Below are 26,922 nucleotides of genomic sequence, written 5' to 3' on the forward strand. Positions count from 1 at the left end.
TATGTAGTCATAATAATATTAATGAACAAAGAGAATTGTAACATACTTTGGGGAAAATAGGGGGTGGGACTTGGGTGTGGTGCAGAGGGAGGGGGGCCCTATAACGCCTACAAGAGCAAGCTTATCGTTTGAGAGACCACAGACACAGGGCCACATATTGTGTTTCCCCATTTATATGAAATATCCAGAAGAGACAAATCCAGAGACGGAAAATACATCAGTGTTTGCCCAGGGCTAGGAGGAATGGGGGGAGGAGGAGGGTTTGAGGGGCTCTTTGGGGGGTAGTGAAAATGTGTAATAATTTCCAAATCACAATAATTATAATAATAATGTCCATATTATTACTGGGTAGTAATATCACCCAGTAATACTGGGTGAATTGTGTGGTATGTGAATTACACCTCAATTGAGCCCTTTATAAAAGAGCGCTAACAGAGGTAATTACAAAAACAAGCAACCAAAAAGAGTTCGGTGATCGCCCCTGGGGGGGTTTCCATGGAGGGGAGCGGGGTTTGGGGGCGGTCTCTGAGGTTTAAAAGAAATCTTGTAGAACAATTTGATTCTTTAAACTACATGAATTATAACCGCTTAAAGAAAGAAAAACAAAGCGTAAATGTTACCATTGACAACTGAAAGCTGGAGAATCATCCCCGGATGTGTCAGCGTCAGGGTTGGAGAGACAGATGGGAGACCCCCGCCTCCCCCCGCCACCGCCTCCCGGGGCCACGACCCCTGGGCAGGGGCAGGGCTGGAAACCCTGTGGCCCTGGGCAGGGGTCCTAGAGAGTTCCTGCGTGGGCCATAGCCTGGAGTCTGGGACAGTCACCCCGCCACGGCCCTGGGGCAGCCGGCGAGGCGTCCGGTAGGCCGGGGACCCCGGGTCCTGGCGGGATGGCGGGATAGTGGGTTTGAGGGATGGCGGGTTGGAGGAATGGCGGGATGGAGGCGGGATGGCGGGATGGAGGCGGGATGGCGAGTTGGCGGGATGGAGGCGGGATGGCAGGATGGCCAGTTGGCGGGATGGAGGCGGGATGGAGGTGGGATGGCTGGATGGCGAGTTGGCGGGATGGAGGCGGGATGGAGGCGGGGTGGAGGCGGGGTGGCGGCGGGATGGAGGTGGGATGGAGGCGGGGTGGCGGTGCAGAGCGCGACGGCGCCCCCCCGCGGTTCCTCGGAGCAGGGCAGCCCCGCAGCTCCTCCCAGCCATCTCCCCGCCCTTCCGTCTCAGGCCCCTTCCTTTGAAGAGCCTCTGTCTCCATCTCCCTGAGTCTGAATTGTCAATTGGGCCGGCCCCTTTGCCGGTTGCCCCCTACACATCAGCGGCTCCTCCTGGGCTCGTGCGGTCGCTCCTCTGGCGCCCCCTGCGGGCCTGGACGCAGGACTGTCTGGGGCCCCTCTGCCTCCCCTCCCGAGGCCGCGCGGTCACCTTCTGGGCCCCTTCCTCCATAAAGATATCAAACCCACTCCCGACCATGTGTAAGTTTCCCTTTGGCTCTAAATGTTGGACAGAAAAGAAAAAAAAGACTGTATGGTGTAAAGACGAATATATTATGTATTAAGTCGTTCTCTTAGACCTAAAAGTTTCTTTTTTTCTCCTGATTTTAAAATAAAACATTTTCATGACCCTTAAAAGTATTGTGGGCCCTGGGCACAGGACAGTGGGCCAGTCTCTCCCCTCCCGTCACGTTGGAGCCCTCGGTGCACTCCCCTGGACTGTGGTGATAAGCAACTCAAATCTCTTTCACTGGGCTGTGAGCGCTCTTCCTAAAATACAGCCTGGCTTGCAGTGTCACTGTCCTTCTCACAAGCCTGCTGTGGCTCCCCAGTGCCCACCCACTGAAATGGCAAGTGCTATCAAAGACGTCTGAACAAAATGGTACTGGGGCCCAGAGGAGGGGAGGTTAGAGGCTCGTCTAGTTGCTTCTACTCAGAAAACTCAGTTGTGTATGCTGGGAGGAGGGAGCGGAGAGAGGAATCCCTTTCCTTTCACCCCATCCAAGCATGGGGACATGCTTTAGACCTGCCGGGGTCCCCGCGAGCTCAGGAAGGGAAGTGGGGCCAGCCGGCAAAGGGTGACAGCTTATCAACACATGCCACACTGTTCTAAGTACTTTACCATCACCTCGTTAGGCCTGTAACAATCCGATGGAGGAGGCATTATTCTAAATAATAATAAATGTCTGTAAATGTTTTATGTAAAGATGAATAAACTTCCAATTTCTGGATGGGTAAACTAGGGTGCAGAGGGATGTAGGAATGTTCCCGGGGAACACCTGTTCTCAAATGAGGGGAAGGAAGTCCTTGGCCCTGGAGCTTCTCAGTCCCATGCCTCCACGTGGGGAGTGAGTGTAGGAATATTCCCAGGGGGTTTGAGCACCTGTGATTTCCACCTGTGTGCCTATGTAAGGAGCCACCCTGAGTCAGATGCAGCTGGGAGCAGTCTGCTTAGGGCTCCCCACTCCTCACCTTCTGTTAGAAGTTCAGCCCACAGGCAGCCATCACCGAGGCCCCTGCATCTGCTGCCCGGGGTTGACACATGCCCTTTGTGCCCCCCCCCCCCCCAAGGAACATGTCGTCCCTCTTTGCGAGGGACACCAAGAGCTTGGTCAGAGAGCTGGGCAGGAGAGGCGAACTGGTGCCCGTTGACAGCCTGACCAGCGCCCTGCACCTGCGTCCCTTCTGCCTGGTGAGGAAGAAGCTCAGACGCCACCCTTGGCCTTGGGACACGCCCCTCATCCCCACGGTCTTCTCCCTCATGGATGTGCTGGAGCCCGACTCCCCCGTCCCAGGTACCTTCAGGTGGGGCCCGTGGGCAGCAGAGTGGAAGGGACTGCAGGGCAGCTCGAAAAAACGTTCCTATGGATGAACAGGCTGACATCCTCCACCCAGGCACCCAGAGCCCCCAGGGCTGCTGGCCTGCAGCGTTCCCTGGGCACCCCGTGCAGCGGGTGCCTCCCATGTGGGAGAAGGATGAACTAATTTCTTCCTTCTGTCCCTGGCTGTGTGATAAGTAATTATGATAATTATTTTAAACACAATAATAGTTAACATGAATTAAGGGCTTGCTGTGTGGCCAATTTCTCAGTTATTCCTGACAACCACCTGTAGAGGAAGGCCCTGTCATTCTTCCATCCCCTTTTCTAGATGGAGAAACTGAGTCTCCAAGAGTTAAGGGGCTTGCCCAAGGTCATACCCCAACCAGTAAGAGGAAGGGGCCAATTGGAATCCAGGGCTGAGACGGTAGCCGCACTCAACTCTGCCTCCCTTGCTACCTGGCTCCAGCCTCGACCTCTCTCCCCACAGAGGTGAGCCGGAGCGAACCCATCCACGTCCAGGAGGTGGTGTCAGGAGCCGTGACAGGGGCCATGAGCGTGAGCGCCGGGCTGCAGGGGAAGGTGATGGGGAGCAGCGGGGTGACCCGCACAACTACCCTGGTGGTGCAGACCCTCTGGGTTTCCCCTCACACCTGGGAGACGCTGGTGGAGAAGAGGTGAGAGTCAGGGCGGGTCAACCAAGCAGGTGGGGCTCTCCTGGCTGAGGTCTGTCTGTGGTCACAGGTGCCCCCCCAGGCTGGAGTGGGGTGTGGGGGGCAAGAGAGAAAAGCCCAAGACTCCTGCCAGCTTGAGAAATCGAGTAAAGCCACTCTGAAGAGTAGGTTGGGATGGGGAGTCCACTGTTAGCTGTGAACTCAGGGGGCAAAGGGAAGAGAGAGTGGCTATGAGAGGGACTAATATTAGGTCAGAGATTTCAACCCAGATGATTTCAGGGCCAGGAAACAAAACAGAAATATGGGAGCTGCTGGATGTGAGGCGACAGGGAGTGGTGTGACCTGTGGCAAACTGGGAGACACATGCCTGGCTGAAGCTGGCAGCTGCTTTAGAGCTGCTGCTGGTTGTTGCCAGGCAGGAATCTGAACTTAGTGGCACTATTTTTCAAGAGAAGCCAGAAATCAGGGGTTTGATGTGAAACTTACCGATTTTAATATTATCTCAAAATTTTTAAACACCATGTAGGCCAAATAACTTTTGCCTTTTGCCCATTTGGCTTGAGGAAAGCCAGATTGTGGCCTCTGGTCTGGACATTTTGAACCTTGTAGAAACAGACATCTCAGACTTTCCTCAGTTTCTCCCATTTTCCAACCATGCCTCCTGGTTCTAGATCAGTAGCCTCTAAGTACAGGCCAGCCACACCAGGGGATCCTGGGCCCCGGGAGCTCTGGCAGAGGCCCCTCTCTAGCTCTGCCTCTTCTCCTGCCCCCTCCTACACCCTTGCAGGAAACTGAGGACTCCAAGGCCCTCATTCTTCAGGGAGCTGCAGAACCGGAAGGAGAGGGAGAGCCTGTATGTGGTGACAGAGGCCGTGGAGACCATGCAGGACACCACGCTTCAGAGCAGCATCAACGCTGCGGGAGCAGGGCAGCTCTCCCTCCTCGGGCTGAGCCATTTACAGGTGCAGGGTGTGCCCTGGGCGTGCAAACGTGGGTGTGCTGGGGGTCATGAAAGCCACCAAGGGGCCCTGCCCACCACCCTAAATCCTGCCAAAGAGCTGCCCCACTAAGAATCGCCCTATATAGGACTTAATAGATATATAGAGAAGATTCCATCCAAAACAGCAGAATACACATTCTTCTCAAGTGCACATGGAACGTTCTCAAGGATAGACCATATGTTGGGAAATAAGGCAAGCTGCAATAAATTTAAGAAGATTAAAATCATATCAAGCATCTTTTCTGACCACAATGCTATGAAACTAGAAATCAACTATAAGAAAAAAGCTAGGAAAGTCACCAATATGTGGAAATTAAATAACAAGCTGCTGAACAACTGCTGGATCAATGAAGAAATCAAAGGAGAAATCAAAAAATACCTAGAGACAAATGAAAATGAAAACACAACATACTAACTCTTATGGGATGCAGCAAAAGCAGTAGTAAGAGGGAAATTTATAGCATTACAGGCCTACCTCAACAAATAAGAAAAATCTCAAATAAAAAAGTTTACCATATGCCTAAAAGAACTAGAAAAAGAGGAACAAACAAATCCAAGCGTCAGTAGAAGGAAGGAAATAGTAAAAAGCAGAGAAGAAATAAACAGAATAGAATAAAATAAACAATAGAAATGATCAATGAAACTAAGAGCTAGTTCTTTGAGAACATAGACAAAACTGAGAAACCCTGAGCCAGAATCACTAAGAAAAAAAAGAAGGAGGGTTCAAACAAATAGAATCAGAAATGAGAGAGGAGAAATTACAATGGCATCGCAGAAATAAAAAGGATTATAAGAGAATACTATGAGAGGCTATATGCCAACAAACTGGATAACTTAGAAAATGGATAAATTCTTAGAGTCATACAACCTTCCAAAACTGAATCAAGAAGAAATAGAGACTCTGAATAGACCAATCGCTAGCAAAGAGATTGAAACTGTAATCAAAAACCTCCCAAAAAACAAACGTCAAGACCAGATGGCTTCCCCAGTGAATTCTACCAAACATTCAAAGAAGACTTAAAACTTATCCTTCTAAAACTCTTCCAAAAAATTGAAGAGGAGGAGAAGCTTCATATTCTATCAGGCCAACATTACTGATACCAAAACCAGATAAGGCCAACACAAAAAAAGAAAATTACAGGCCAATATCACTGATGAACATAGATGCAAAAATCCTCAACAAAATATTAGCAAATCAAGGGGCTGGCCCCATGGCCTAGTGATTAAGTTCAGCATGCTCTGCTTCTGTGGCCCAGGTTTGCAGGTTCAGATCCTGGGTGTGGACCCACACCACTTGTCAGCCATGTTGTGGCAGCTACCCACATATAAAATAGAGGAAGATTGGCACAGATGTTAGCTGAGGGCTGATCTTCCCCAGCAAAAAATTTTAAAATGAAAATAAAAAATATATTAGGAAATCTAATACAACAATACACTAAAAGGATCAAACACCACAATCAAACTAAATTTATTCTAGGAATGCAAGAATGGTTCAAAACTGCAAATCAATCAATGTGATACCACATATTAACAAAATAAGGAATAAAAATCACACAATCATCTCAACAGATGCAGAGAAAGCATTTGACAAGACCCAACATCCATTTATATAAAAACTCTGAATAAAATGGGTACAGAAGGAAAGTACCTCAACATAATAAAGGCCATATATGGCAAACCCAAAGCCAACATCATACTCAACGGAGAAAAACTGAAAGCTATCCCTCTGAGAATTGAAACAAGAAAAGGATGCCCACTCTAGCCACTCTTATTCAACATAGTACTGGAAGTTTTAACCAGAGCAATTAGGCAAGAAAAAGAAACAAAAGGCATGCAAATTGAAAAGAAAGAAGTGAATTCTCACCATTCCTAGATGACATGATTCTATGTGTAGAAAACTCTAAAGAATCCAAGAAAAAACTGCTAGGAATAGTCAACAAATACCGTAAAGTTTCAGGGTAAAAAATATACAAAAATCAGTTGCATTTGTATACACTAATAATGAACTAGCAAAAAGTGAAGTTAAGAATACAACCCATTTACAATCACAACAAAAAGAATAAAATATAAATAAATTTAACCAAAGAAGTGTGAAAGACCTATACACTGAAAACTATAAGACATTATTGAAAGAAATCGAAGAAGACATAAAGAAATGGAAAGATATTCTGTGCTCATGGATTAGAAGAATAAACATAGTTAAAATGTCCATATTACCTAAAGCAATCTGTGGATTCAATGCAATACCAATCAGAATCCCAATGATATTCTTCATGGAAATAGAACAAAGAATCCTAAATTTATATGGAAGAACAAAAAACCCCGAATAGCCAAAACAATCCTGAGAAAAAAGTACTAAGTTGGAGGTATCACACTCCCTGAATTCAAATTATACTTCATAGCTATGATAATCAAAACAGCATGGTACTGGCACAAAAACAGACACATAGACCAACGGAACAGAATTGAGACCCCAGAAATAAAAGCACACATCTATGAATAGTTAATCTTTGACAAAGGAGCCAAGAACATACAATGGAGAAAGGAAAGTCTCTTCAACAAGTGATGTTGGGCAAACTGGACAGCCACATGCAAATGACTGAAAGTAGACCATACACAAAAATTAACTCAAAATGGATTTAAGACTTGAATGTAAGATCTGAAACCATAAAACTACTAGAAGAAAATATAGGTAGTATACTCTTTGACATCAGTCTTAGCAATATCTTTTTGAACACTATGTCTACTCAGGCAAGGGAAACAAACAAACAAAAAATAAGCAAATGGGACTACATCAGATTAAAAAGCTTCTGCACAACAAAGAAACCATCAACAAAACAAAAAGACAATGCACCAAATGGGAGAAAATATTTGCAAATCACATGTCTGACAGGGGGTTAATTTCCAAAATATATAAAGAACTGGTACAACTCAACAGCAAAAAAATGAACAACCTGAACCCAATCAAAAAATGGGCAGAGGATATGAACAGACATTTTTCTAAAGAAGACATACAGATGGCCAACAGGGACATGAAAAGATGTTCAATATCACTAATTATTAGGGAAGTGAAAATCACAAGTATGATGAAATATCACCTCACAGCCATCAGAATGGCTGTAATTAACAAGGCAAGAAATACCAAGTGTTGGAGAGGATGTGGAGAAAAGGGAACCCTCATACACTGCTGATGGGCATGCAAACTGGTGCAGCCACTGTGAAAAACAGTATGGAGATTTCTCAAAAAATAGAAATATCATACAATCCAGCTATCCCACTACTAGGTATTTGTCCAAAGAACATGAAATCAACAATTCAAAGAGACTTATGCACCCCTATGTTCATTCCAGCATTATTCACAATAGCCAAGACATGGAAGCAACCCAAGTGCCCATCAATGGATGAATGGATAAAGAAGATGTGAGAGATATATAAAATGGAGTACTACTCAGCCATAAAAAAGACAAAATCAAGCCATTTGTGACGACATGGATGGACCTTGAGGGTATGATGTTAAGTGAAATAAGTCAGACAAAGACAGATAGCATATGATTTCACTCATATGTGGAAAATAAACAAACACATGGATAACAGATTAGTGATTACCAGAGGGGAAAGGAGTGGGAGAAGGGTGAAAGGGTTAAAGGGGCACACATGTATGGTGATGGATAAAAACTAGACTATTGGTATTGAACAGGATGCAGTCTATACAGAAACTGAAATATAATAACGTACACCTGAAATTTACACAATGTTATAAGCCAATATGACTGCAATAACATTTTAAAAAATCACCCCATCTAAACAAGAATGAAATTCCTGGGCACTTGTGTGATGGTTCTCAACTCTGACTGCACATAAGAATCCCCTGGAGAGGTGTCTTGTTTTTTGTTATTTTAAAATACTAATGCCCAGACATTCCACCCTACCCCAATTCTGTTTTCATTGGTCTGGACCAGGACCCAATCCCTGGTATTTTTTAACTCTCCCAGGTGATTCTTATGTGCTGCCAGGGTTGGTATCACAGTGTCAGGGGTTTTTCATCCACCTGGGAACCATGCGTGCCCGACTGCAAATCCCAGCTCTGGCCCTGGCTGGCTGTGTGGCCTTGGGCAAGTCACTTGACCCTCTGAGTTTGGTCCGTGAAGTTGGGCTGGGAAATCGGGGTGAGGATTCAGCAGCTATGTGAGAAAATGCCTGGGACACGCTGGGGGCAGTGACACTCACCTTTCCTTCCACCTGCCTTCAGGCCCCAGAGCTGCTCCTCACCAGCTCTGTTCATGTGTCATCGAGCCTCTGTGAGGCTCAGGTCCCCACGGTAATGCAGGAAGGGTGGACCCCACATTAGCATTCTAGGGCTCTGGGACTCTGATCTCCCACCAATTAAGTCGAACTCACAGCATCCCAGCTGGCCCCACCTCTCCCCACCCACCTGAGTGCAGGTGAGTACAGGGCCCCTGAGGTCAGTCTCCTAGCTGCCACGATTCACTACTGTGTCAGAGCTAGAACATTCTTCAAAATGCTCTCTATCAATTGTTCTCCACCATCCCTCCTGATGATTCCGTAAGGTGTGGAAACTTAAGCTCCTTGCTTGGGAGCTCACAGCTGGTCAGCAGTGGGGCCGAAATCCCAACCTGGGCCTGTCTGGTTCCAAACCCCCGTGTGTTGAATCAAGCCGGTTAAACTGCAGCCCTGTTCTGACACAGCAGGTGGCTGGCCTTGTAGTGTGGGTTGTTTCAGCAGATGTGGCTGCAGACAGACTCGCCCGCCTGTCAGTTTTGAGAAGGAGACGGGGGATGATGTCAGGGAAGGTGGAGGAGAGCTGGAGAGTAGGGAGCCATCTTAGGATAAAGCGATTTGCTGTTGATCCTTTCTACATAGAGACTCCAGGTCATTGGTTCCATGTAGGGTGACCAGCCTTCCTAGTGTGCCCGAGACTAGGGCTTTCCTGGGACACAGGACTTTCAGGGCGAAAGCAGGAGAGTCCTGGGAAAACCAGGACAGTTAGTCACTAGTGGTGAGTGATGGAAAAGCTAAAATGACAGTGGCTCTAAACAAGAAACGGCTTTCTCTCTTAACATCAAAGTCCAGATAGGAGCCTCAGGGCTGTCCTGACAGATAGTAGTGATTAGAGACCTAACTCTTTCGTTTTGTCACTCTGCCACCCTCAATTTATGGCTTCCCCCTCATGTCCAAGATGGCTACTGTAGCTCCAGTTACTGTGTCCACCTTCCAGCCTGCAGGAGGGAGAGAAGGACTTGCACACGCCACTTTTGCTCACTTTTGCCAGAACTTGGTTATGTGGCCACATCTAGCTGCAAAGGAGCTGGGATTCGTGGTCTTTGTTCAGGACAGCCATGTGCCTTGTTCTGTTACTATGACTTTAAATAGCACTTTCCCTGTGGAAGTGGGGTGATAACAGTGCACCACCGGTCCCAGTTCTGGAGTCCCAGCTTCCAGGAGTGCTCCCCTCTCTGTGCCACGGTTTCCACCTGTCAAGTGAGGGAGGATCACGTAGTGGCCATTGGAGGTTATCCAGCTGCAATGCCTCATGACTCCAGTTCAGCGTGTCTCAAAGTGAACACTCCACACTCCGGGCGGTGCTGAGTGAGATAAAATGAAGCCCGTTTCTTCATCGTGGGGCTCTGTGGAGCTTTTCCCATGCCCGTGTGTAGTGCTTTGATCCCAGAATGCCTTGGGGTTTTTTCTGGAAATATGTGCAACATATTTTGCAAAATGCTATTCTTGCTGTGCCTAAGTGTGCCCTGTCCCCAGCCTTTGGGTCTTCCTCTCCCCTCCAACCTCTGCAGCCCCTGATCGTCAAGAGACCCTTGTAGCTCCTCCTCCCAGGTCTCCTCCCATCCCGGGCTCCTGTCTGCCCCAAGACCCCTTCCTGCAGGTCCTAGAACCCTGTGTGGACCGGATGTCCTGTTCTCCCTGCCTCCCTCCTAGCTCCAGGGTCAGAGCCACATGGCCAAGGAGAAGACGGTGACCGTCCCGAGGGGCACTGTCCTGGCCTATAGGGTGCTGCAGCTGGAGATTGAAGGGGATCGCTGGGGTAAGTGGAGACTGGAGGAGCAGGGGAGATGGGACTGTCCATCCAGGAGGGCTGAGGAAGGGGGAGGGGCTACTTCCAAGTGTGGGCCAGGAAGAGAGAAAGAGAAGCCATTTCCCCCTTGGCCTGAGCAATCAGCCAGCCAGGCCCGCATTCCAGCAGCTCCTAAGAGGACTTGACTTTCCTAGAGGGCTGCTGAGGTCAGCAATCAGGGAGGGCTCAGAGCCCAGCTGTGCCACTTGCCCTGGGGTGGGGCTGCTCTCAGCTGGAGGAAGGGTCCTGTCAGGTAAGTAGCACAAAGATTCCTGCAGACCCGGAGTGGTCCTGCCCATCCATGGCCCAGGGGTGGCCGGCGGGAGGCGGTGGGTTTTGCTCACCTGTCAGTGCTTCAGCCCAGAGCCCTGCAGACCACAGACGGGGCTGGACACTGAGCCTAGGGCGAGGCCCCTCTGGAGGCTCCACTCTGGCCCCCTGGATCTGTGGCTTGGGTGGGGAGAAGGAGGAAGATCCAGACAGCCACCCCTGCCCTCCTGGAAAGAGCACAAACTTGAGAGTCCAATGCACTGAGGTTTGAGTGGTGGCTTTGCCCTTTGCCATCTATGTGGCCCTGGGGACGTCACCTAATGTCTGAAGCTTCAGCATCCTCGTCGGTAAAGGGGTGTCTGCTGCCTGTCCATAGAGAGGCTGTGAGGCCACAGGAGATGAGCTGTGAGGTCCCTGGCTCCGTGCCTGGCACAGCAAGGAGCTCCATAATCGTTGACTCTCTGCCTTCCTCTCAGACACTCATGCCTTCCCTACCTGTGCTCCCACACAGCTGTGCTGTACCTGCCTGAAGGCAAGCTCTGCAGAGACACTGGCGGAGGTAAGTGGCCCCCACCCAGGCCCACAACCCCAGCCAGAAATCACCGCTTCCCATAGAGAATGCCCTGACATTCTTGTGGTCCCTTCCCTCCACCACGTAGTCACTCCAGGCACAGGGAGGGCTGTGTGCTCTCTCCCAGGGGGATAGAGATGAACCAAGAGAACTGGAGAGAGGCTGTGGGTGGAAGGATGGTGAGCCTGGGAGGCGCTCACCTGCTTCAGCTCCAGCTCCCCGCATACCAGCCTTCATTTCCCACCCACACAAAGGGAGGGTGGCATTGTCTCGCCAGGTCAGGAGGACCGGTCATGATGTTTGGATGGCATTGGGTACCTGGAGGCTTCTCAGGAGGCAGTTTGCATTGTTAACAGGATGAGAGTAGGAAGGCAGGGGTGTCTGGGCGCTGCTGGATCCACCCACCCCACCCTGCTGCGGTGGTGTTTAGACAGTGGGAAGCCCTGGCTTAGCTATCCCAGCGGGGCCGCTGGGCAGGATGGAGCCAAGTGCAAGGGTTCTAAGGAACTGACCCAGAGCAGACCCTGAAGTGGCTCTTCTCCTTCTGGCTGAAGCATTGGCCCTGAGCTGGGGTAAGTGATGGGGGGCCGGGGGGCTGTGGGAAAAGGCAAGGATAAGACCCGTGGCTGGGACCTGATATGTGGTAGGCATTCAATAAACACTTATTGAAGGAACAAAGGAACGAAGGAGAAGTGAGCACATAAATGAACACTCTGCATGAGGTGGGAGCTTCATCAGCCCAGGTCTGTGACATGATGACCTCCCTGTCAGGCTGAGGTCACCTGGGGTCTGGCTGGCCCTGGGCAGGGGCCCGGGCATGGGAGCCCACAAGTGCCCACCCACTGTCTCTACAGGCTGGACCCTAGACGAGGAGCCCAACTTCCAGGGCCTGCAGAGGCAGGTGGGTGCCCAGCTGCAGGACATGGCCACGCTGCTCCCTGGGCTGCGGCACACACTGCTGGATGCCCTCCAAGAGCTGCTCAAGGACTCTCAGGCACTGCAGGAGCTCGAGGACACGGTCAGGGGCCCATGGGCCAGACCCGGGGTGGGGGGCTGGGATCCAGGGCAGGGTGGGGCAGGGCAACGAGAGGCAGGAATGGGATGTGCTCTGGGTCTTGGTGGCGCACAATCTTGGATGGCCCCTTGGTAAGTGGGCACAGCCCTGTGCCAGCTAGTGCGTCAGACCCTCCCAAGCATTTGCTCACTGAAGCCCAGAGGAGGGTCCCTGGCTCAGCATTGCTGGCATGGAACCCAGGCTCGTCCCAGCCTCATTGGTGACATGAGGGGACAGGGTGCCAGGGGGTGGGGAATGGGTGCTTGGATGGTGAAGTGCGTGGACAGAGGGCAGAGGGGAGACCCAAGCCTGCCTCTCCTTGCCACTCCCCTGCAGCTGGAGCAGGCCCTGGACACTGGAGTGCCGGCACAGCTGGGCGGCCCTGGGGCCTGCGTCCTAAGCACCCTCCAGGACCCCTCGGGCAGCCTGTCGACCTCGAAAGGCCGGGCCATCCTCTGCGTTCTTGGAGCGCTAGTGGGTAAGAGGGGTGCCCCGGGACTGGGGTTGGGAGGAAGAGGGCACAGGGAGGCCCCCTGAGGCTCCAGCCCATTGGCACTGCGGAGCGCCAGTGCTGGTGTATCCTCCCCGCTCGTGGGCAGCGCGTGGCAGAAGATCGTTGGAAGACTGGACCGGGCTGCTGTTGTCACCTTGGGAAGTGGCGTCTTTGTTTCCCAGAATCCCCTTCCCTGTATAGTTCTGGGTGAGAATCACCCAAAAGAGGAACCGGCCTGAGATTTGGGGGCCAGAAGTGAGCAGCAGGCAGTCACAAATGCAGGCCCCTTGGCAATCAGATTTGGTGATGGACAGGCACCTGGCAGGTTCCACGGGTCCAGTGCTTTCTCCCGACCACCAGCCCTGCCGACCAGCAGGTCCTCGGACCCGCCCCTGACACGGAGAGGCCACTGCTTCCTGCAGGCCTCGCCATGAGCGCCCTCCCCGACCCCGCAGTCCCCTTTCCACTTGTCTCCTCCACTTTCTTCCTTTCTTCTGTCACTCTATTAATCATTTGTCATTAATCTCCGCCCCGCCAGAAATGTCCATTCCAAGAAAACAAGAGTTACTGTCTGTATTACCCACATGCCCACTCCCTTGAACACGTGTCTGCACACATAGGTGCCCAGCCTCCCTGAGTTCCCTCCCCACGTGTGACAAGGAGCTTAAGATGCAGACGTGCCAGTCAGGCTGGGCCTGCCCCGCGGGGCTGGAAAGATGCTGCTGTTCGAAGTCGGAGCTTTGTGTTCAGGATCAGGCCGACCTGGGTTCTTCTCATCCTAGTTCTGCCACTCACAGAACGAGGAGCCACCATTTTCCTGGTTAGTGATGAGCTGGCACCGCCGCTGGGCCAGCAGATGCACTAAGACATGTGACAGCCCTTTGTGAAGTGGAAGTGTTACAGCCTTAACCGACTGTGTTTCAGGGAGACTGAGGGGGTGGGAGGGGCACCAGTTAACTTGAGACTGCTCAGCACTTCTAGGGCAGGCAGCCAGAACCTTCTCGGGAAAGTCGGCCCCAGAGGTACCTAGTGGGGCTTCTCCTGGCTTTACGGCTCCAACATCCAAGGCCTTCCTCCTGGAGTTCCCAGGGCCTACAAGGAGACACACGGGTGCCTCAACCCCCATCTCTCCCCAGTGCTGAGCGACACCCAGCGTTGCCTGCTGGCCCAGTCCCTGGAGAGAAGGATCCTGCCTCGGCAGCTGGAGCTGGTGAGAGCCTGGGAGGTACTGTTGAGGGGGACATCTGGGGAAACACCAAGTGGTTGGTTGGGGTATCCAGTCCCCAATTCCTTGAGAGCCCTTTGTCAGCCCCTTTACCCAGCCCCCACCCACAGAGAGCACGCACGCTGGGCTCTGACCCCCAAGACCCCAGGCCCGCGCAGCCTCCACTGGGTGGGCCACACTCAGTCCTGTGCGTGTTTGTTCACTGACCGTGTTGCATCCCTACCTTGTGCCAGGCCCTCAGCTAGGGTCTGAGAATACGAAGGTGAAAGGGGCAGCCCCACCCCTCGCAGTCTGGTCAAGGAGACACGCAGACAGGTGGTTACAGACAGGGCCTGATTTAGCTGGCATGGGCGGCTGTGGGGGCACCGACGATGGGGCTCGAGCATTTCCCAGAGGGGCGACACCTCCACACTGTTCAGACGGAAAGACAGGGATGGGTCTCTAGGCAGAACAGTGTGCCCAGAGCCTGGCAGCACTAGGAGTGTCAGAACCTCTGACTCCAGCCAGTGCGGGAAGGGCAGTGTCGGGGTACACTACCTGGGACCCCAGTCCTGCAGGGAGCAAGGCCACGGGGCTGAGGCTGGGATGTGCTGGGGAGAGGAGGCCCCAGACTCCCATCCACAGCGGGGTTCCGCCGATCCAGGGGCTGGGAGACCTGCCTCTTCATTCTAGGTGGTTCTTTGCAGGTGGAGAGCATCTTAGAGGCAAACTTCAATCAGATGGAGGAAACACCCTTCTCCCTCCCACGGGAAGTCCTCTCATCGCTACAGAGCGAGGACGCGGCCCTCACCCTGAGCCTGGTAGAGAGCTGTGGGCTGGAGCTGCAGGGACCCGGCCACCAGCTCCTCTGGGACCCTGATGTGGTGCCACAGTTGTCTGCACTGTATGGGTCCCTTGCAGGGCTGCAGCTAGTGGCCAACCCCAGCCCTGCGGCCCCCTCTGCTGATGCCTGAGAAGGGTGCCACATCCTGTGGTCCCAGCCGTCCTGACTCCAGGGAACTGCTGGCCCAGAACTTCTGTGCAGGCCCAGGACGCAGCTGTCCCTCTGGTGGCCACAGGTGATGGTGGGGCTCTGCCAGGACTGGTCCCCAGACAGTAGTCACCTGTCCAGATCTGGGGGGCACCCGTTAGCTTAGGGTCCCACATTGGATCAGGATTCTTCTCTAAGAGGCAGTAGAGGTGGTTCCAGAACAGCCTGGGCTCCATTCACTGCTCCACCACTGATGGCTGTGCAGCTTTGGCACATTACTCCCTCTCTGTACTTCCAGATCCCGTCAAATCACCCCATGCAAAATGGAGATATCAGAATCCCTAGCTCATAAGACTGTAGTGAAGATTTAAAAAGTTAGTGTTCATAAAGTACTCAGAACAGTCCCTGGCTGTCAGCTATTGTTATGTGATGTCTATATTGTTAATAGCGTCACTATTCTGGAGGAGGCTGCAGGACCTCTCTCTAGGTTAACAAAGGACTTGGTCAATCACCCCTTTTCCCATCTGTAAAATGAGAGCGATGGATGAAACTGCTCGGGTCTCATGCAGCTGCGCCCCTCAGAGATCCCACGGGCCACACGGACCGGGGGTGTGGGCCAGGGTCTGGGGTGGGATGAGAGCCCTTGACTCATGGACCAGGCTCTTTCCATAACCCTGGTTCACCCCCGGCATCTCCCCAGAGCAGCAGTTGGATTCGTTTCATGATGGGAAGTGTTTCTGGTAAGACTCACGTTACCGAGCATGGCCGTGCATGTGTGTGCGAGCAGTGGAAGAGTGTGTGTGCGTGTGCATGCATGTGCATGTGCTGGGACGTGGACAGGGAGCAGGGGAAGAGCCTGAGGACACATCACAGCCAGCAGACCGGGACCAGGCCTCCCGATCCCAGACGAGCGCTCTTGGCATCGCAGACCCAGAACGAAGTGAACCTCAGCAGGAGAGTGCTCACGCGGCAGGCAGGCCGCCCGGTTTGCCCACTCTGAGCAAGATCATTTTATTCTTTTCTAATCATAAAACTTACCTCACAATCCAAACAATGGTCATTGTAAAAAAGTGTGTGAAGAACATTTTAATCTCCCTAATTCCACTCCCCAGAGATAACCAGTCTTGACCTATTGGTGTTTATCCTTTCAGCATTTTTTCCCTGCACACGTATAAATTATCTGGCAGACAATTTGGTAACGTATTTATAGTTTGTAAACCTGCTCTTTAAAAATGTACTGTACTGTGTGCCTGTCCTTAAGCACTCTCCGTAACATGAGAAGTGAGGTTGTAGGCAAGGGGAACTTGGCAGGCCTCACACCAACCGCTTGACGGCTATTCTGGCAATAATGCACCTTGTCGTCCTTTCACTGCATCTTAGCCTCTCCAGGTTTGTCTGATGGGAGAGCGCTGACACGGCGCCTCCCTGTGGGCGAAGCAAGAACAGAGATACCTTTCCACTCTCCGTCGCCAGAGCTGTCAGGCCATCCAATCAATCACGTCTCTCCTTATGCACGTTGCTCTTAGGGGCTCAGAGCCCCTCATGTTTTATCAACAAGTTAAACAGCCACAAGTAAATTAAAGGGGGTTCATTGTTTACTCACGTCTTAAATGACTTTAAATGAGTCCACAGACATAGTCTACCTTAAAATCCTCTCTCCTTTCCCATCCCCTCACCCCCTGCAGCTGCCCAGCCCCTCTCACCACCATGCCCCAGCCCCTCACCCCACCACCGTCCATCCTCCTCCTCCTCGTGCATCCTCCCCTCTCTGAACTTCGTCTTCTCTCATTTCGCAGGAGGGGGAATAGACATCCAGTGGCAACGACAGGATTCTCTGGTGAACACGGTAATAAACGTGGTTCCATAACACATACATTTTTAAGTTCAACCTTCTTGAAAAGTAACTTTTGCCTGAAATTAGAGATGATCACAATTTGAACCAACAATGTATTGATTAAACTATTTCTAGAAAGTGAGGGTTCTATCATCTAAGGTGGAGAAAAATAATGTAACATGGAGCAAGAGCCCTGAAACCGATAGGTTTGGGGTGAACACCAGCCCTATCAGTACCTGTGTGACCTTAGGCAAGTTTCTTAACCTCTCTGAACTTCTGTTTCCTCACCTGTAAAATAGGGGTAATAATATCTCCACGTGCTCATGCCTCTTGAGTAGCCTGCTTACATACTGCACCCCTCAATAAAGATGGGTCTCCTCCCTCTGTAGGACCTAGAGAGCCCACCCATCGGTGCCCACAGGATGGTCCTTGTCTAAAATCCCCTTTCAGCAGCTAAGTCAGAGTCCCAGGAGCTGTGAACGTGGGGCCAGCAGCGGAGGCGGACAGGGGAGCTGCCTCGCAGCCGTGGGGGTCTGAAGGAAGCCGTCTCTCCGTGCATGGGCGCCTCCTCCACCTCCGGCCACCCCTGTGCAGCTCTCCCTTCTCCGGACCCCTCGAAAGAGGCAGATGGGGCACAGCCTGGAAGCTAGCATTGCCTTAGTGGCCTTTCCAGGTCTGAGGTGGGACCGCAGAGTTGTACTCTCACAGGTAGAGAGATGGGGCCCAGGGAAGCCATAAAGCCTGAGGAGGACAGAAAAGGAACCAGAACCCGTACACTGGACTCTCTCCCCTGCTCGGACTGTCCTGTTGGCCACCCTCATGCCCCTCCCTCCCCCCAGCCTCTCACTGCCAAATGCCCCCGGGAGAAATCCACGGAACCCAGGCTGACTGATCCAGCCTCTCAGGGCAGAAGCTCTTGACTGGCGGAAGATGCCACTGCTGACTGAGCCTAAAATAATCGTCCCACTCCGCACGATATGCTCCACCCACCACCTTCTCGCTTCCCTCCCTCCTTCCAGGGGCTCATGCCCCAAACAAGGACCATCCTTGACTCTCGCACCCTCCCACATTTAGTATGCTGGAGACAGCTATGGCTCTACCTTCAAAATATACCCCGAGTCTGGTCACTTCTCACCACATCCACTTCAGCGACCCACTATCACTTCTTGCTCAATCCTTGCAGGTGCTTGGTTGGTCTCCCTGCCCCTGTCTTGCCTCACCTGGGTCATTCTTGGCACAGCCCTAGAGAGAGCCTAAGTATGTCAGATCGCAGCCCTCCTCACTCAGAGCCCTCTGATGGCTGTGTGCTGACCTGGTGGCCTCTACGGCTCTGCGAGCCATCACCCTCAGACTGCGCCTCCCTCCCTGGCTGCCCTGCTCTGGCCACACGGGCACCCCGCTGCTCCTCAGACTCCCCAGCCTTGAGGCCTCTGCGCTTGCTCTGCTCTGTCTAGAGCTTTTTCCCCGAGACCCTCACTGCTAACCCTTCCCCCCCCCCGTCTTGGCTCACAAGTTCCTTCTTAGTGAGACCTACCCGTCAGCACTATTCAACTGCAAACTGCCCGCCCACCCAGCACTCCCAATCCACTGTAATTTTCCCATGGCCTTAGCATCCTCTACTGTACTATAGACTCTAGTAACTGATTACGTCTAGGCACTGGGAATACGATGGTGCAGGAAACAGACACGGTCCTGCTCTTATGGAACTGACCACCTGGGGTGGGACACAGGCACTGAACAAAACTTCATGGTCACTTTGTTAAGGCCCGCTGTGCTGAGTGTTACACAGGAGACTGCTGGACACCGTTGGGGGAACCCAGGGTATCCTTAGAGCTGAACGGGCCCTAGGACTCCACTTTGGTCAAGGACACTGGCCTACAGCATGACTCCCAGTCATCACTGACAACCTGTGGGCTGTTCTGGGAGGTAAGTCTGAGGGTAGGGGAGGACAAAGAAAGGAGGCAGGGATGGCAGGGGCCAGGCCTCTCCCATTGTCACAACCCTTGACAAACGGAAGATGGGCATTGGTGGATAGATGCTCCCCTCGTCTGCCCTCCAGACAGGTCCGAGATGCTTTCTACACAGCTCCCCAGAGGGGCCAGGGGCACAGAGTCCCAAGTGGAGAGCCCAGCCTTGTACTGGCTTTCCCTCCTGGCCTGGTTCACTCCACCCAGCCTCTGGTTCCGCTCCCTGGGATCACTTCCTAAAACCAACTACCCATAGCACATAGCCTTTACTCAGGCTCTGCTTTCCGCGGAAACCTGAGGCTACAACAGCACATTCAGCGGTAAGTGCAGGGGAGACAAACACAGGGGAAAGGCTGTGTGGAGTGTCGGGAGGCTGTCACTGTAAGCAGGAGGGTTGCAGCAGGCCTCACTGGCAAGATAACATCTGAACAAAGTCTGCATGACCATCCACAACCCCAGCAGGGGGACTGGCCACTGCAAAGGACCTGGACAGTGGAGTGCCCCACGCTGTGTTCAAGGGGGAGCAAGATTAGCATGGCCGGAGGTGACTGACATGGAGTGCGACAGACATGTAATACTTGCATACATGCAAGACGTGTGCACAAGGTTTGCCCTTAAACCATTGCTTACATGACAATAGTTTAGAAACAACTTAAGAGTCCATCAAATAGGGGACTGGTTAAGTGAATTAGGGTACATCTACGTAATGGAATACTACACAGCACTCAAAAAGAACGAAGATGCTCTTTATGTAATACTATTGGGCAATCTCCAACTCATGTAAAGTGAAGAGAGCAAAGTGTGGAATAGTGATGTAATGAGTACATTCGGGTTTAGGGATGGGAAGAATAAATATAGATGACATAAAATTTGAATGCAGGTCTATCTCACTTACCAAAGCCATACCATTCCTCCTACAACCACAGATTATTTAGGAATTTTCCAAGAAACAATACTTGAAAGATCCTGGTGTTTCATGTCCACGCAATATTCAGACCACATACTGGAGAATATTTGCCAACATTGACTTTTATTCAAGTGGCTTCCTCTGTCCAAATGCCCTCTATACACCCGGAAAACTGCTCCCACCTCTGTTAAGGCCCTACCCGGAATCCATCTTTACAGTCCTAGGACATGGTGGGCTCTGGATAGGAATTTACTAAATGTTTACCTACACAAAGATGAGCTCGTGAACACGCTCACCGCAGCAGTGTGTCACCAGGCTGCAGCTCAACAATTGAAATAATTGTGTTGATAGTTTCAGTTTCAAATACGCAGTTAATCACTTGCTCATTTAGAAAACTGATGCTACCACTCAGTAAGTTTTTATTAATCAGTTACAGGATCTCTAAGGGGCTCGTTAAAATTACGCAGCTCTGCCCAGCACTGTCATTGACAGAGAGAAGTAGATGGAACTGGTACTGTGGGCTACTCTTAAGATAAATGCAAAACAAGACATACCAATGGCAGGACACCTGGGATCGGCTCCATGGCTGTTTTTAATACAGTCAAATGTCACGATGGGCACAGTAAGACAGGGAGCACTTCTGATATGCACAGGATGTTCTGGGCATTATCTAGCATATTCCTCAGGGCCACTGAAGAGAGGTAAGGTAGTTTGAGAATTGTGTTTTATAAATGAGGACACACGAGACTCACCCAAAGTCACACTGAGTTAGGGTTAAACTGCAGTCCACCTCTGCAGTGTGTTCTATCTGTTCACACCACGGCTGCCTGTGCAGTCCGTCCGTGAGACACGTGGTGCACGCCATAGAATCAATGTTAGAGATCTGCTTCAATTCTCTCATTTTACTGATGAGGAAAACGGAGTTCCAAAGAAGGAATACGGCTTGGGTTTCCTGACTCTTAATCCACAGATCTGTCCATTACATCTTCCACGATCACGCTGTATTCTAAAGATTTTGAAGTAAGCTCTGTAAGGAATTATTTTATAAGAACTTACGGAATGGCGGTTCCTGCAATCTCAAATGGAACCAGAATGGCATTTCAACTCAAAACACCTAGGTTTGAGCACAACGCCAATTATCCTACGACTAGTCTAAAGGCCTGGAGCAATGTTAAAATACTCCAGAGTGCTTCTTAACCCCAATCTCTACAGTGAGGAAACAGCCAACTGAAATGTTCTGCTCACCTCGTGGAGGGCTGTGGACACAGGGTGGTGGTGAGAAGATCATCACGGGTATAGTGGGTGGAAGGGAGGAGGCAACAGCTCCTTTATGTCATGAAGAGGCACGGGGCTCAAGTAGGGAGTAGAGAGATACTGACCAGAGCTGTGTTTTAGAGGCGAGAGGGGGTAAAAGGAGGCCGGCTTGGAGTGACAGAAGATAGATCTACACCAGAGCAGGGTCACAGCTCCCTCCAGTATGCAGGGTGGACTCTGCTAATTAACCCTGGCCTCTTTCTTGATGAGCCCATGGCCAGCCCCATAATCCTCGATCCTAAGGACAGACACTGTGAATAGAGGGTAAACTTGGCAGGTGGAAAGATGCTGTTTGTTCTCTCTGGCTATCTAAATGGCAATTAACAGACCTGAAGTGGAATCCATTTCCTGGCTGCAGAGAGAGCTCCTTCCAGCACACTGCAACAGTGTGCTTCTATCACACGAGGCTCTCAAAGAAACCTGCTCTTGTAACTAGATGAGGGGTCGGCAAACTTTCCGTGAAGGGCCAGATAGGAAATATTTTGGCCTCTGAGGGCCATATGGACTGTTACAAGAATTCCACTCTGCTGTTGTAGCACAGAAGTAGCCAAAAATAATATGTAAACAAATGAGCGAGGCTGTGTTCCAACAAAACTTTATTTATGGACACGAATTTGAATTTCACATACTTACATACGCCAGGAAATATTATTCTTTTGATTTTTTCCAGCCTTTCAAAAATGTAAAAACTATTCTTAGTTCACAGGCTGTACAAAAACAGGTGTCAGGCAGACAGGCCCACAGGCTGGTTTGCTAACCCCGTCTAGAGTTAGACATTTTTCCACTTCATCTCCAATACGCAGAAGGTGAACTATGTTAACTGCAAAGGCCACAGCAGCATTATTTTACCTATTCCAGCTGCGACGTTACTTTCATTTCTATTCACTCACTCCATTCAAGCAGTCACTTGGCACCTGCTCGAATTTGGGTACTGTGCAAGATCCTTGGGATACTGAGGGATCATCAGACGCGGCTCTTCTCTCAAGTTCTCACCCTATCCTCTCATAGGATCAGAAGAGATACCTACAGGTGCAGTGAAGTATCAGAGGTGTTTGACGAGATGCTTGTGCTAGACTCTTAGGGCTGCCAGAACCAATCACCACAAACTAGGTGACTTAAACAACAGAAATGTATTCTCCCACAGTCCTGGAAGCCAGAGGTCTGAAATCAACGTGTCGGCAGGGTTGCTTCCTTCTGGAGGCTGTAAGGGACAAGCTGTCCCATGACTCCCTCCCAGCTTCTGGTGGCTGCCAGCAATCCTTGCTTCCTTGGCTTGTAGACACATTGCTCCAGTCTCTGCCTCCATTCTCACATGGCCTTCTGCTTTGTGTCTGTTTCCCCTTCTCTTGTAAGGACATGTAACTGGATTTAGGGCCATTCTAATCCAGGATGGTCTCATCTCCAGATCCTTAACTTAATTCCACCTGCAAACCCTTCTTCCAAATAAGGTCACATTTTCAGGTTCCAGGTAAACCTATCTTTTGGGGGGCCACTATTTAACCCATTACAATACTCTCAGAAGGTGCCTAGAAGACATGCTAATGTTATCCTGAAGGCTTCGTGAAGGAGGTGACACAAACTGGTCCTCAAAAGATGAGAGCTGTTGCTCAACAGAAGGACATGAGGGAGGAAGAGGATAACAGGCTCAGGGACCGGCCACACCACAGTTATGGAAGTGCGACCCCACATGCAACAATATAAACAGCAAGCAGCTGAGCCCGGCTGGAGGGCAGGGTGTGAGCGGGAGAGCGTGGGAGGAAGGCCAGAGAGGGCAGCAGGGCTTCCAGGATGAAGGGCTGTGGGAGTCAAGATCCGGCACTATTGAGCCAGAAGGTTTTGATGGAAGGCCCTGGGATTCTCTTCCAGAGTTAACCCTCTTAACTGTCTCACAGCTCAGAAACTCTTCTCATTAAACAACCAGCATGGCTGGACTAAGCAATCTTTAAGAAGCTTCTCCCAATGATGACATTCAGATTTCATGATTAAGCTTTTATGATCTTAAAATAACACACATGCTAGTTTTCCACACTAGTGCGATCACGGACTTCAAGTTCCCCTGGGAAGTGCCTCCTGGTATTACGGGCAGTGCTTATCCCACACGCTCTGCTGCAAGGTGCTGCCCTTGCCTTCCCGGGAAACAGGAATCAAGGAAGAGGGCGTTTTTCCTTCTACAACTACATCCAGACAAGACTAAACCAAGAATAAAAGTCAAGCTAATGATAAGCTCGCTGGTCTCACTGCAACTAGCAAGATTTTAAAAGCAAAACTGTGTACAGAGACAATAATGAAGAAATATACTATTAAAAGGACCCAGCTCCCCCTAAAAGGAGGGAAAATTGTGCAATGAGTGTATGCATTCCATAAAAATAGACACAGGGAAAGCTTTAGAAACCTAAAAACAAACATCAGTGAACCAAGCCACACTTAGAAAAATGAAAGCTGATTTTTATTTTATCATCAACAGCCATTCTTTAAACATGAACATGCATACGTAATACTCTACGCACACATCACAGTTTGTAACGTTAGTTAATAAAGGTTAAACACACAACATACATCCTTACAAAAAAAGTCAAAATGCAAACTTAAAACTTTAAACAAAAGTCTTACTAATTTAAAAAAAGTTTGTGTTGGGTACCATTTGTACAACACAGTTAATTTAAACATTTTCATTTTGGCTGCACATGAAAAAAGCGGCAGTAGAAAATAAAGTCATTGAGGGTTTTTAAATAGCAGAATAGGCAGTTTTGCCATGCAGGAGAAGCAATATTAAATATTAGTTTTCAAAAAAAATCCACATTTAAAAATATTTAGTTCAAGTCACAGAATTTTTCTCAGTAGAGACCCCAATGCAATGCATAATTAGCTGCCTTAGATGGCCTGTTTGAAAGGACAATGTCCCTTCAGAGTATAACTTTACTGATTTTGGCACAGAAAAGAAGTCTTAAGAACAAGAACATGATTAAAAAAGAGGGAGGAGGAACAGAGGACAGAAATACAAAGCAAGAGTAAATGAGAGAGGAATTGCAATCACTAAAAACTGTGCATTCCCAGTCACTGCAGAATACTGTCTTTGTCTACAGCAGGTGCTTGTTCCAGAACTGTTATTGCAGCATAGATTTAATTTGCTTGGAGGTAGTCTCATCATTCAAATGTTTTGTCGTGTACCTAAAAGTAAAAAGGACATCGATTTTAGGGAATTTAAAACGACAACATTACCTGCATTGAGTTCTAAACTACCAAAGATGAGCAACTAGCCAGGGAAGGCACCTCTCACAAATCAGGCCTCCTCCCAGCTTTAACCCTGTTCAGGTTCTGCCTACCTTAGCCTCCCTACCGCTTTTCACACAGAACACCCAACAGCTGCTTACCTTAGCTGTTTACCTCCCTGAATCGATCTGGTTCAATTCTCAAGTAAACAATGAGCTGTGACATGTCACCCACAGGAACTAACTGTTACAGCCAGGAGTCTGCAAATCACGGCCTGCAGGCCACATCCAGCCCACCACCTGTGTTTTTGGTAAAGCCTGTAAGCTAAGCATACTTTACATTTTTAAATAGCTAGGGTAAAAAATCAAAAGAAGACTATTTCATATTAAGATGTACAATATATGAAATTCAAATTTCAGTGTTTACATAAAAGGTTTTACTGGAATGCAGCCATGCTGATTCATGTAAGTATTTTCTAGGGTTACTTTCTTGGAACAATGGCAGAGTTGAGCAGCTATGACAGAAACCATGTGGCCCACAAAGCCTAAAGCACGTGCTTACTCTCTGGCCCTTTAGAGAAAAGTTCGCTGACCCCTGTTCTATTCTGTATTTAAGTCAGCTCAGCTACTACAGCTGTAACCGTCACATCCCAACACGCTTCAATTCTCTCAGCACCTTACTTCTAGGCAGAGGTGTTTTGCTATAAAGCATATAAATCCAAATAAAGAATCCAAAAAAGAATCACTAAGAGTGATTATTTTATGAGAAGATTCACCATAGGATTCCTCTACATGGCAGAAATTCAATAAGCAAGCCTACTACGTGTTAGGCACTATTCCAGAGCTTACAACCTAGCAGACAGAGAAAGATGATAACACATGAATACTCCAGAAGGGGTAAACCTAGGAGGAAAGTACTAGATGGGGCCACAGAGACCAGGAAAGAGCAGGTCACAGGGACACTACAGGCCACAGTGAGGAGTCTGGAGATTCTTCGAAGTGCAGAGACGCCAGTGGAGGACATGAAGTGGGGAAGTGCTGTGTGATTTCATTTATGTTTTCAAAGGATCACTCTGGCTGCTGAGGGAGAACCGGAGGGAGCAGAAGGAGAAGCAGAGGGACCAAGCACGGGGCTAGGCTATGACAAAGGTCTAAGAGACAGATGACCAAGGCTTGGACCAGATCAGCAGCAATGGAAACAGGTGCTCAAAAGCTTGACTGCGGGATACATTTTGGAGATAATTTAGACAGAACTAAATGCTGTTTGGTTAATTTGGCTTACAAGAATTTCACAAATAATCTTTAAGGACTATATCATTTTAAGCAGGTACACACAGATAGCCTTTCTGTGTTAAGGAAATTAAAACTCAATTCTTGTTAGGTTCATTTCAAATCAATTTTAAAAACTGAAGAAAGGACCTATACTCAAGTAACTGTTTGGATAGGTAAAGAAACAAAGTATCTGATATACTCTCTACAGTTTTACTTGGAAGTCACTTCCCACTGTTCCCACTTCCCACTGTTCCCACGTTACTCAACAGATCCCAGTGTGCCTGGCACATGACAGGCGCTAAATAAGAACTTGTGGCTGGAACATAAGGAGGTAAGCAGCCAGGCTGGAAATGAAAATCCATAAAGGAATATTAATTAAGAGGTCGGTGACGCAGCAGACTTAACCCGTGATTCAGTTACCAAGTGCAGATAAAGTATACATAGCTACACATAATCCTACTGATGTCAGGAGAAAAGAATTTTCAACATCCATCCCTTCATTTCTGTTTCCGCCCCCCTCTTTTGTACAACTGGATGATGCAAAGAGCCGAGTAACATGAATAACAAAATTTCCACTACAGAGTACTTAAAAGTATTACTACTCAGCAAGGTACTGTGACCGTGCAAAGTTGTAAGTGCTTTTCTCTCTACTCAGGCACAAGTTCTCGTTCCTTCCATGGGATGTGGTCATGAGTTTCCACGGGTCTCAGATCCTTCCCCAGACAGAGTCAATGGAGGTTATGACATCACCACACTGCATCAGGAAAAGGCCAGTAATGTCTGAGGTATGTGAAAGTAATGTATGAACACGTATGGCATCATTTGACTTTGTGCACAAAAAACAAGTCCTTTCCCAAGTGCATACGACTCTTCTACTGAAGGAAAACTTATTTACCTTTACTCTTAAATTTAATAAAGAAGGCAACTGTCTAGCACTGAACTTTAACCCCCCAGCTCCAGCTCTCTCCTCTTATGCTTAAAGGTATTTGGTTCCATTTCTCCACCTGTAAAATGTAGACATAACTTGTTGCCTTCTCATAATCACATACTGTAAGCTGGAGGTACTACATAATTACTACAGAAAAGCATTCAAAATAAACAATATATATATGCACAATTATACTCACATTTAAAATAGTTTGGTTATTAACTGTTGGCTCTTAGGAAAACTATGGAGTGAACATCTCTAGTAAACTGGGTACTCACTAAAAAAAATAGTAATTCAGCAAAAAGGGGTTCCATTTTGTAGAGGTGTAAATAAC

At 49.5% G+C, this 26,922-nt stretch overlaps 2 protein-coding genes across 24 annotated transcripts in view; one reads left to right on the plus strand and one right to left on the minus strand.

Moving 5' to 3' along the window:
• The first annotated feature begins 473 nt into the window (after positions 1-473).
• Positions 474-15,561, plus strand: LOC100068503 (gasdermin-A). The gene is made up of 10 exons (XM_023648971.2): positions 474-861; positions 2,565-2,788; positions 3,303-3,489; positions 4,274-4,448; positions 10,439-10,544; positions 11,356-11,403; positions 12,270-12,433; positions 12,806-12,947; positions 14,099-14,172; positions 14,874-15,561. The coding sequence occupies exons 1-10, from the start codon at positions 614-616 to the stop codon at positions 15,138-15,140; spliced, it is 1,635 nt and encodes a 544-aa protein (XP_023504739.1). The 5' UTR covers positions 474-613; the 3' UTR covers positions 15,141-15,561.
• Positions 15,562-23,603: 8,042 nt separating this feature from the next.
• CYRIB (CYFIP related Rac1 interactor B) overlaps positions 23,604-26,922 on the minus strand; it is a 154,607-nt gene continuing 151,288 nt past the window's right edge. For all 23 annotated transcript variants that reach the window (XM_070221802.1, XM_070221806.1, XM_070221813.1 and 20 more), the window contains one exon: positions 23,604-24,347. In XM_070221802.1, the coding sequence (XP_070077903.1) occupies positions 24,284-24,347 (64 nt within the window). In that variant the 3' untranslated portion in view covers positions 23,604-24,283. The remainder of the gene's footprint in view (positions 24,348-26,922) is intronic.

This window comes from Equus caballus, chromosome 9 (genome assembly GCF_041296265.1).
Source record: "Equus caballus isolate H_3958 breed thoroughbred chromosome 9, TB-T2T, whole genome shotgun sequence".
NCBI lineage: Eukaryota > Metazoa > Chordata > Mammalia > Perissodactyla > Equidae > Equus > Equus caballus.

Bases quoted from the DNA above. Each gene is read 5' to 3' on its own strand.
- LOC100068503 (XM_023648971.2), top strand. From the start codon at position 614: ATGTTACCATTGACAACTGAAAGCTGGAGAATCATCCCCGGATGTGTC. The intron at 862-2,564 runs GTAGGCCGGGGA...CCCCCCCCCAAG, and splicing joins GGCAGCCGGCGAGGCGTCCG to GAACATGTCGTCCCTCTTTG. The intron at 12,948-14,098 runs GTAAGAGGGGTG...ATCTCTCCCCAG, and splicing joins CGTTCTTGGAGCGCTAGTGG to TGCTGAGCGACACCCAGCGT.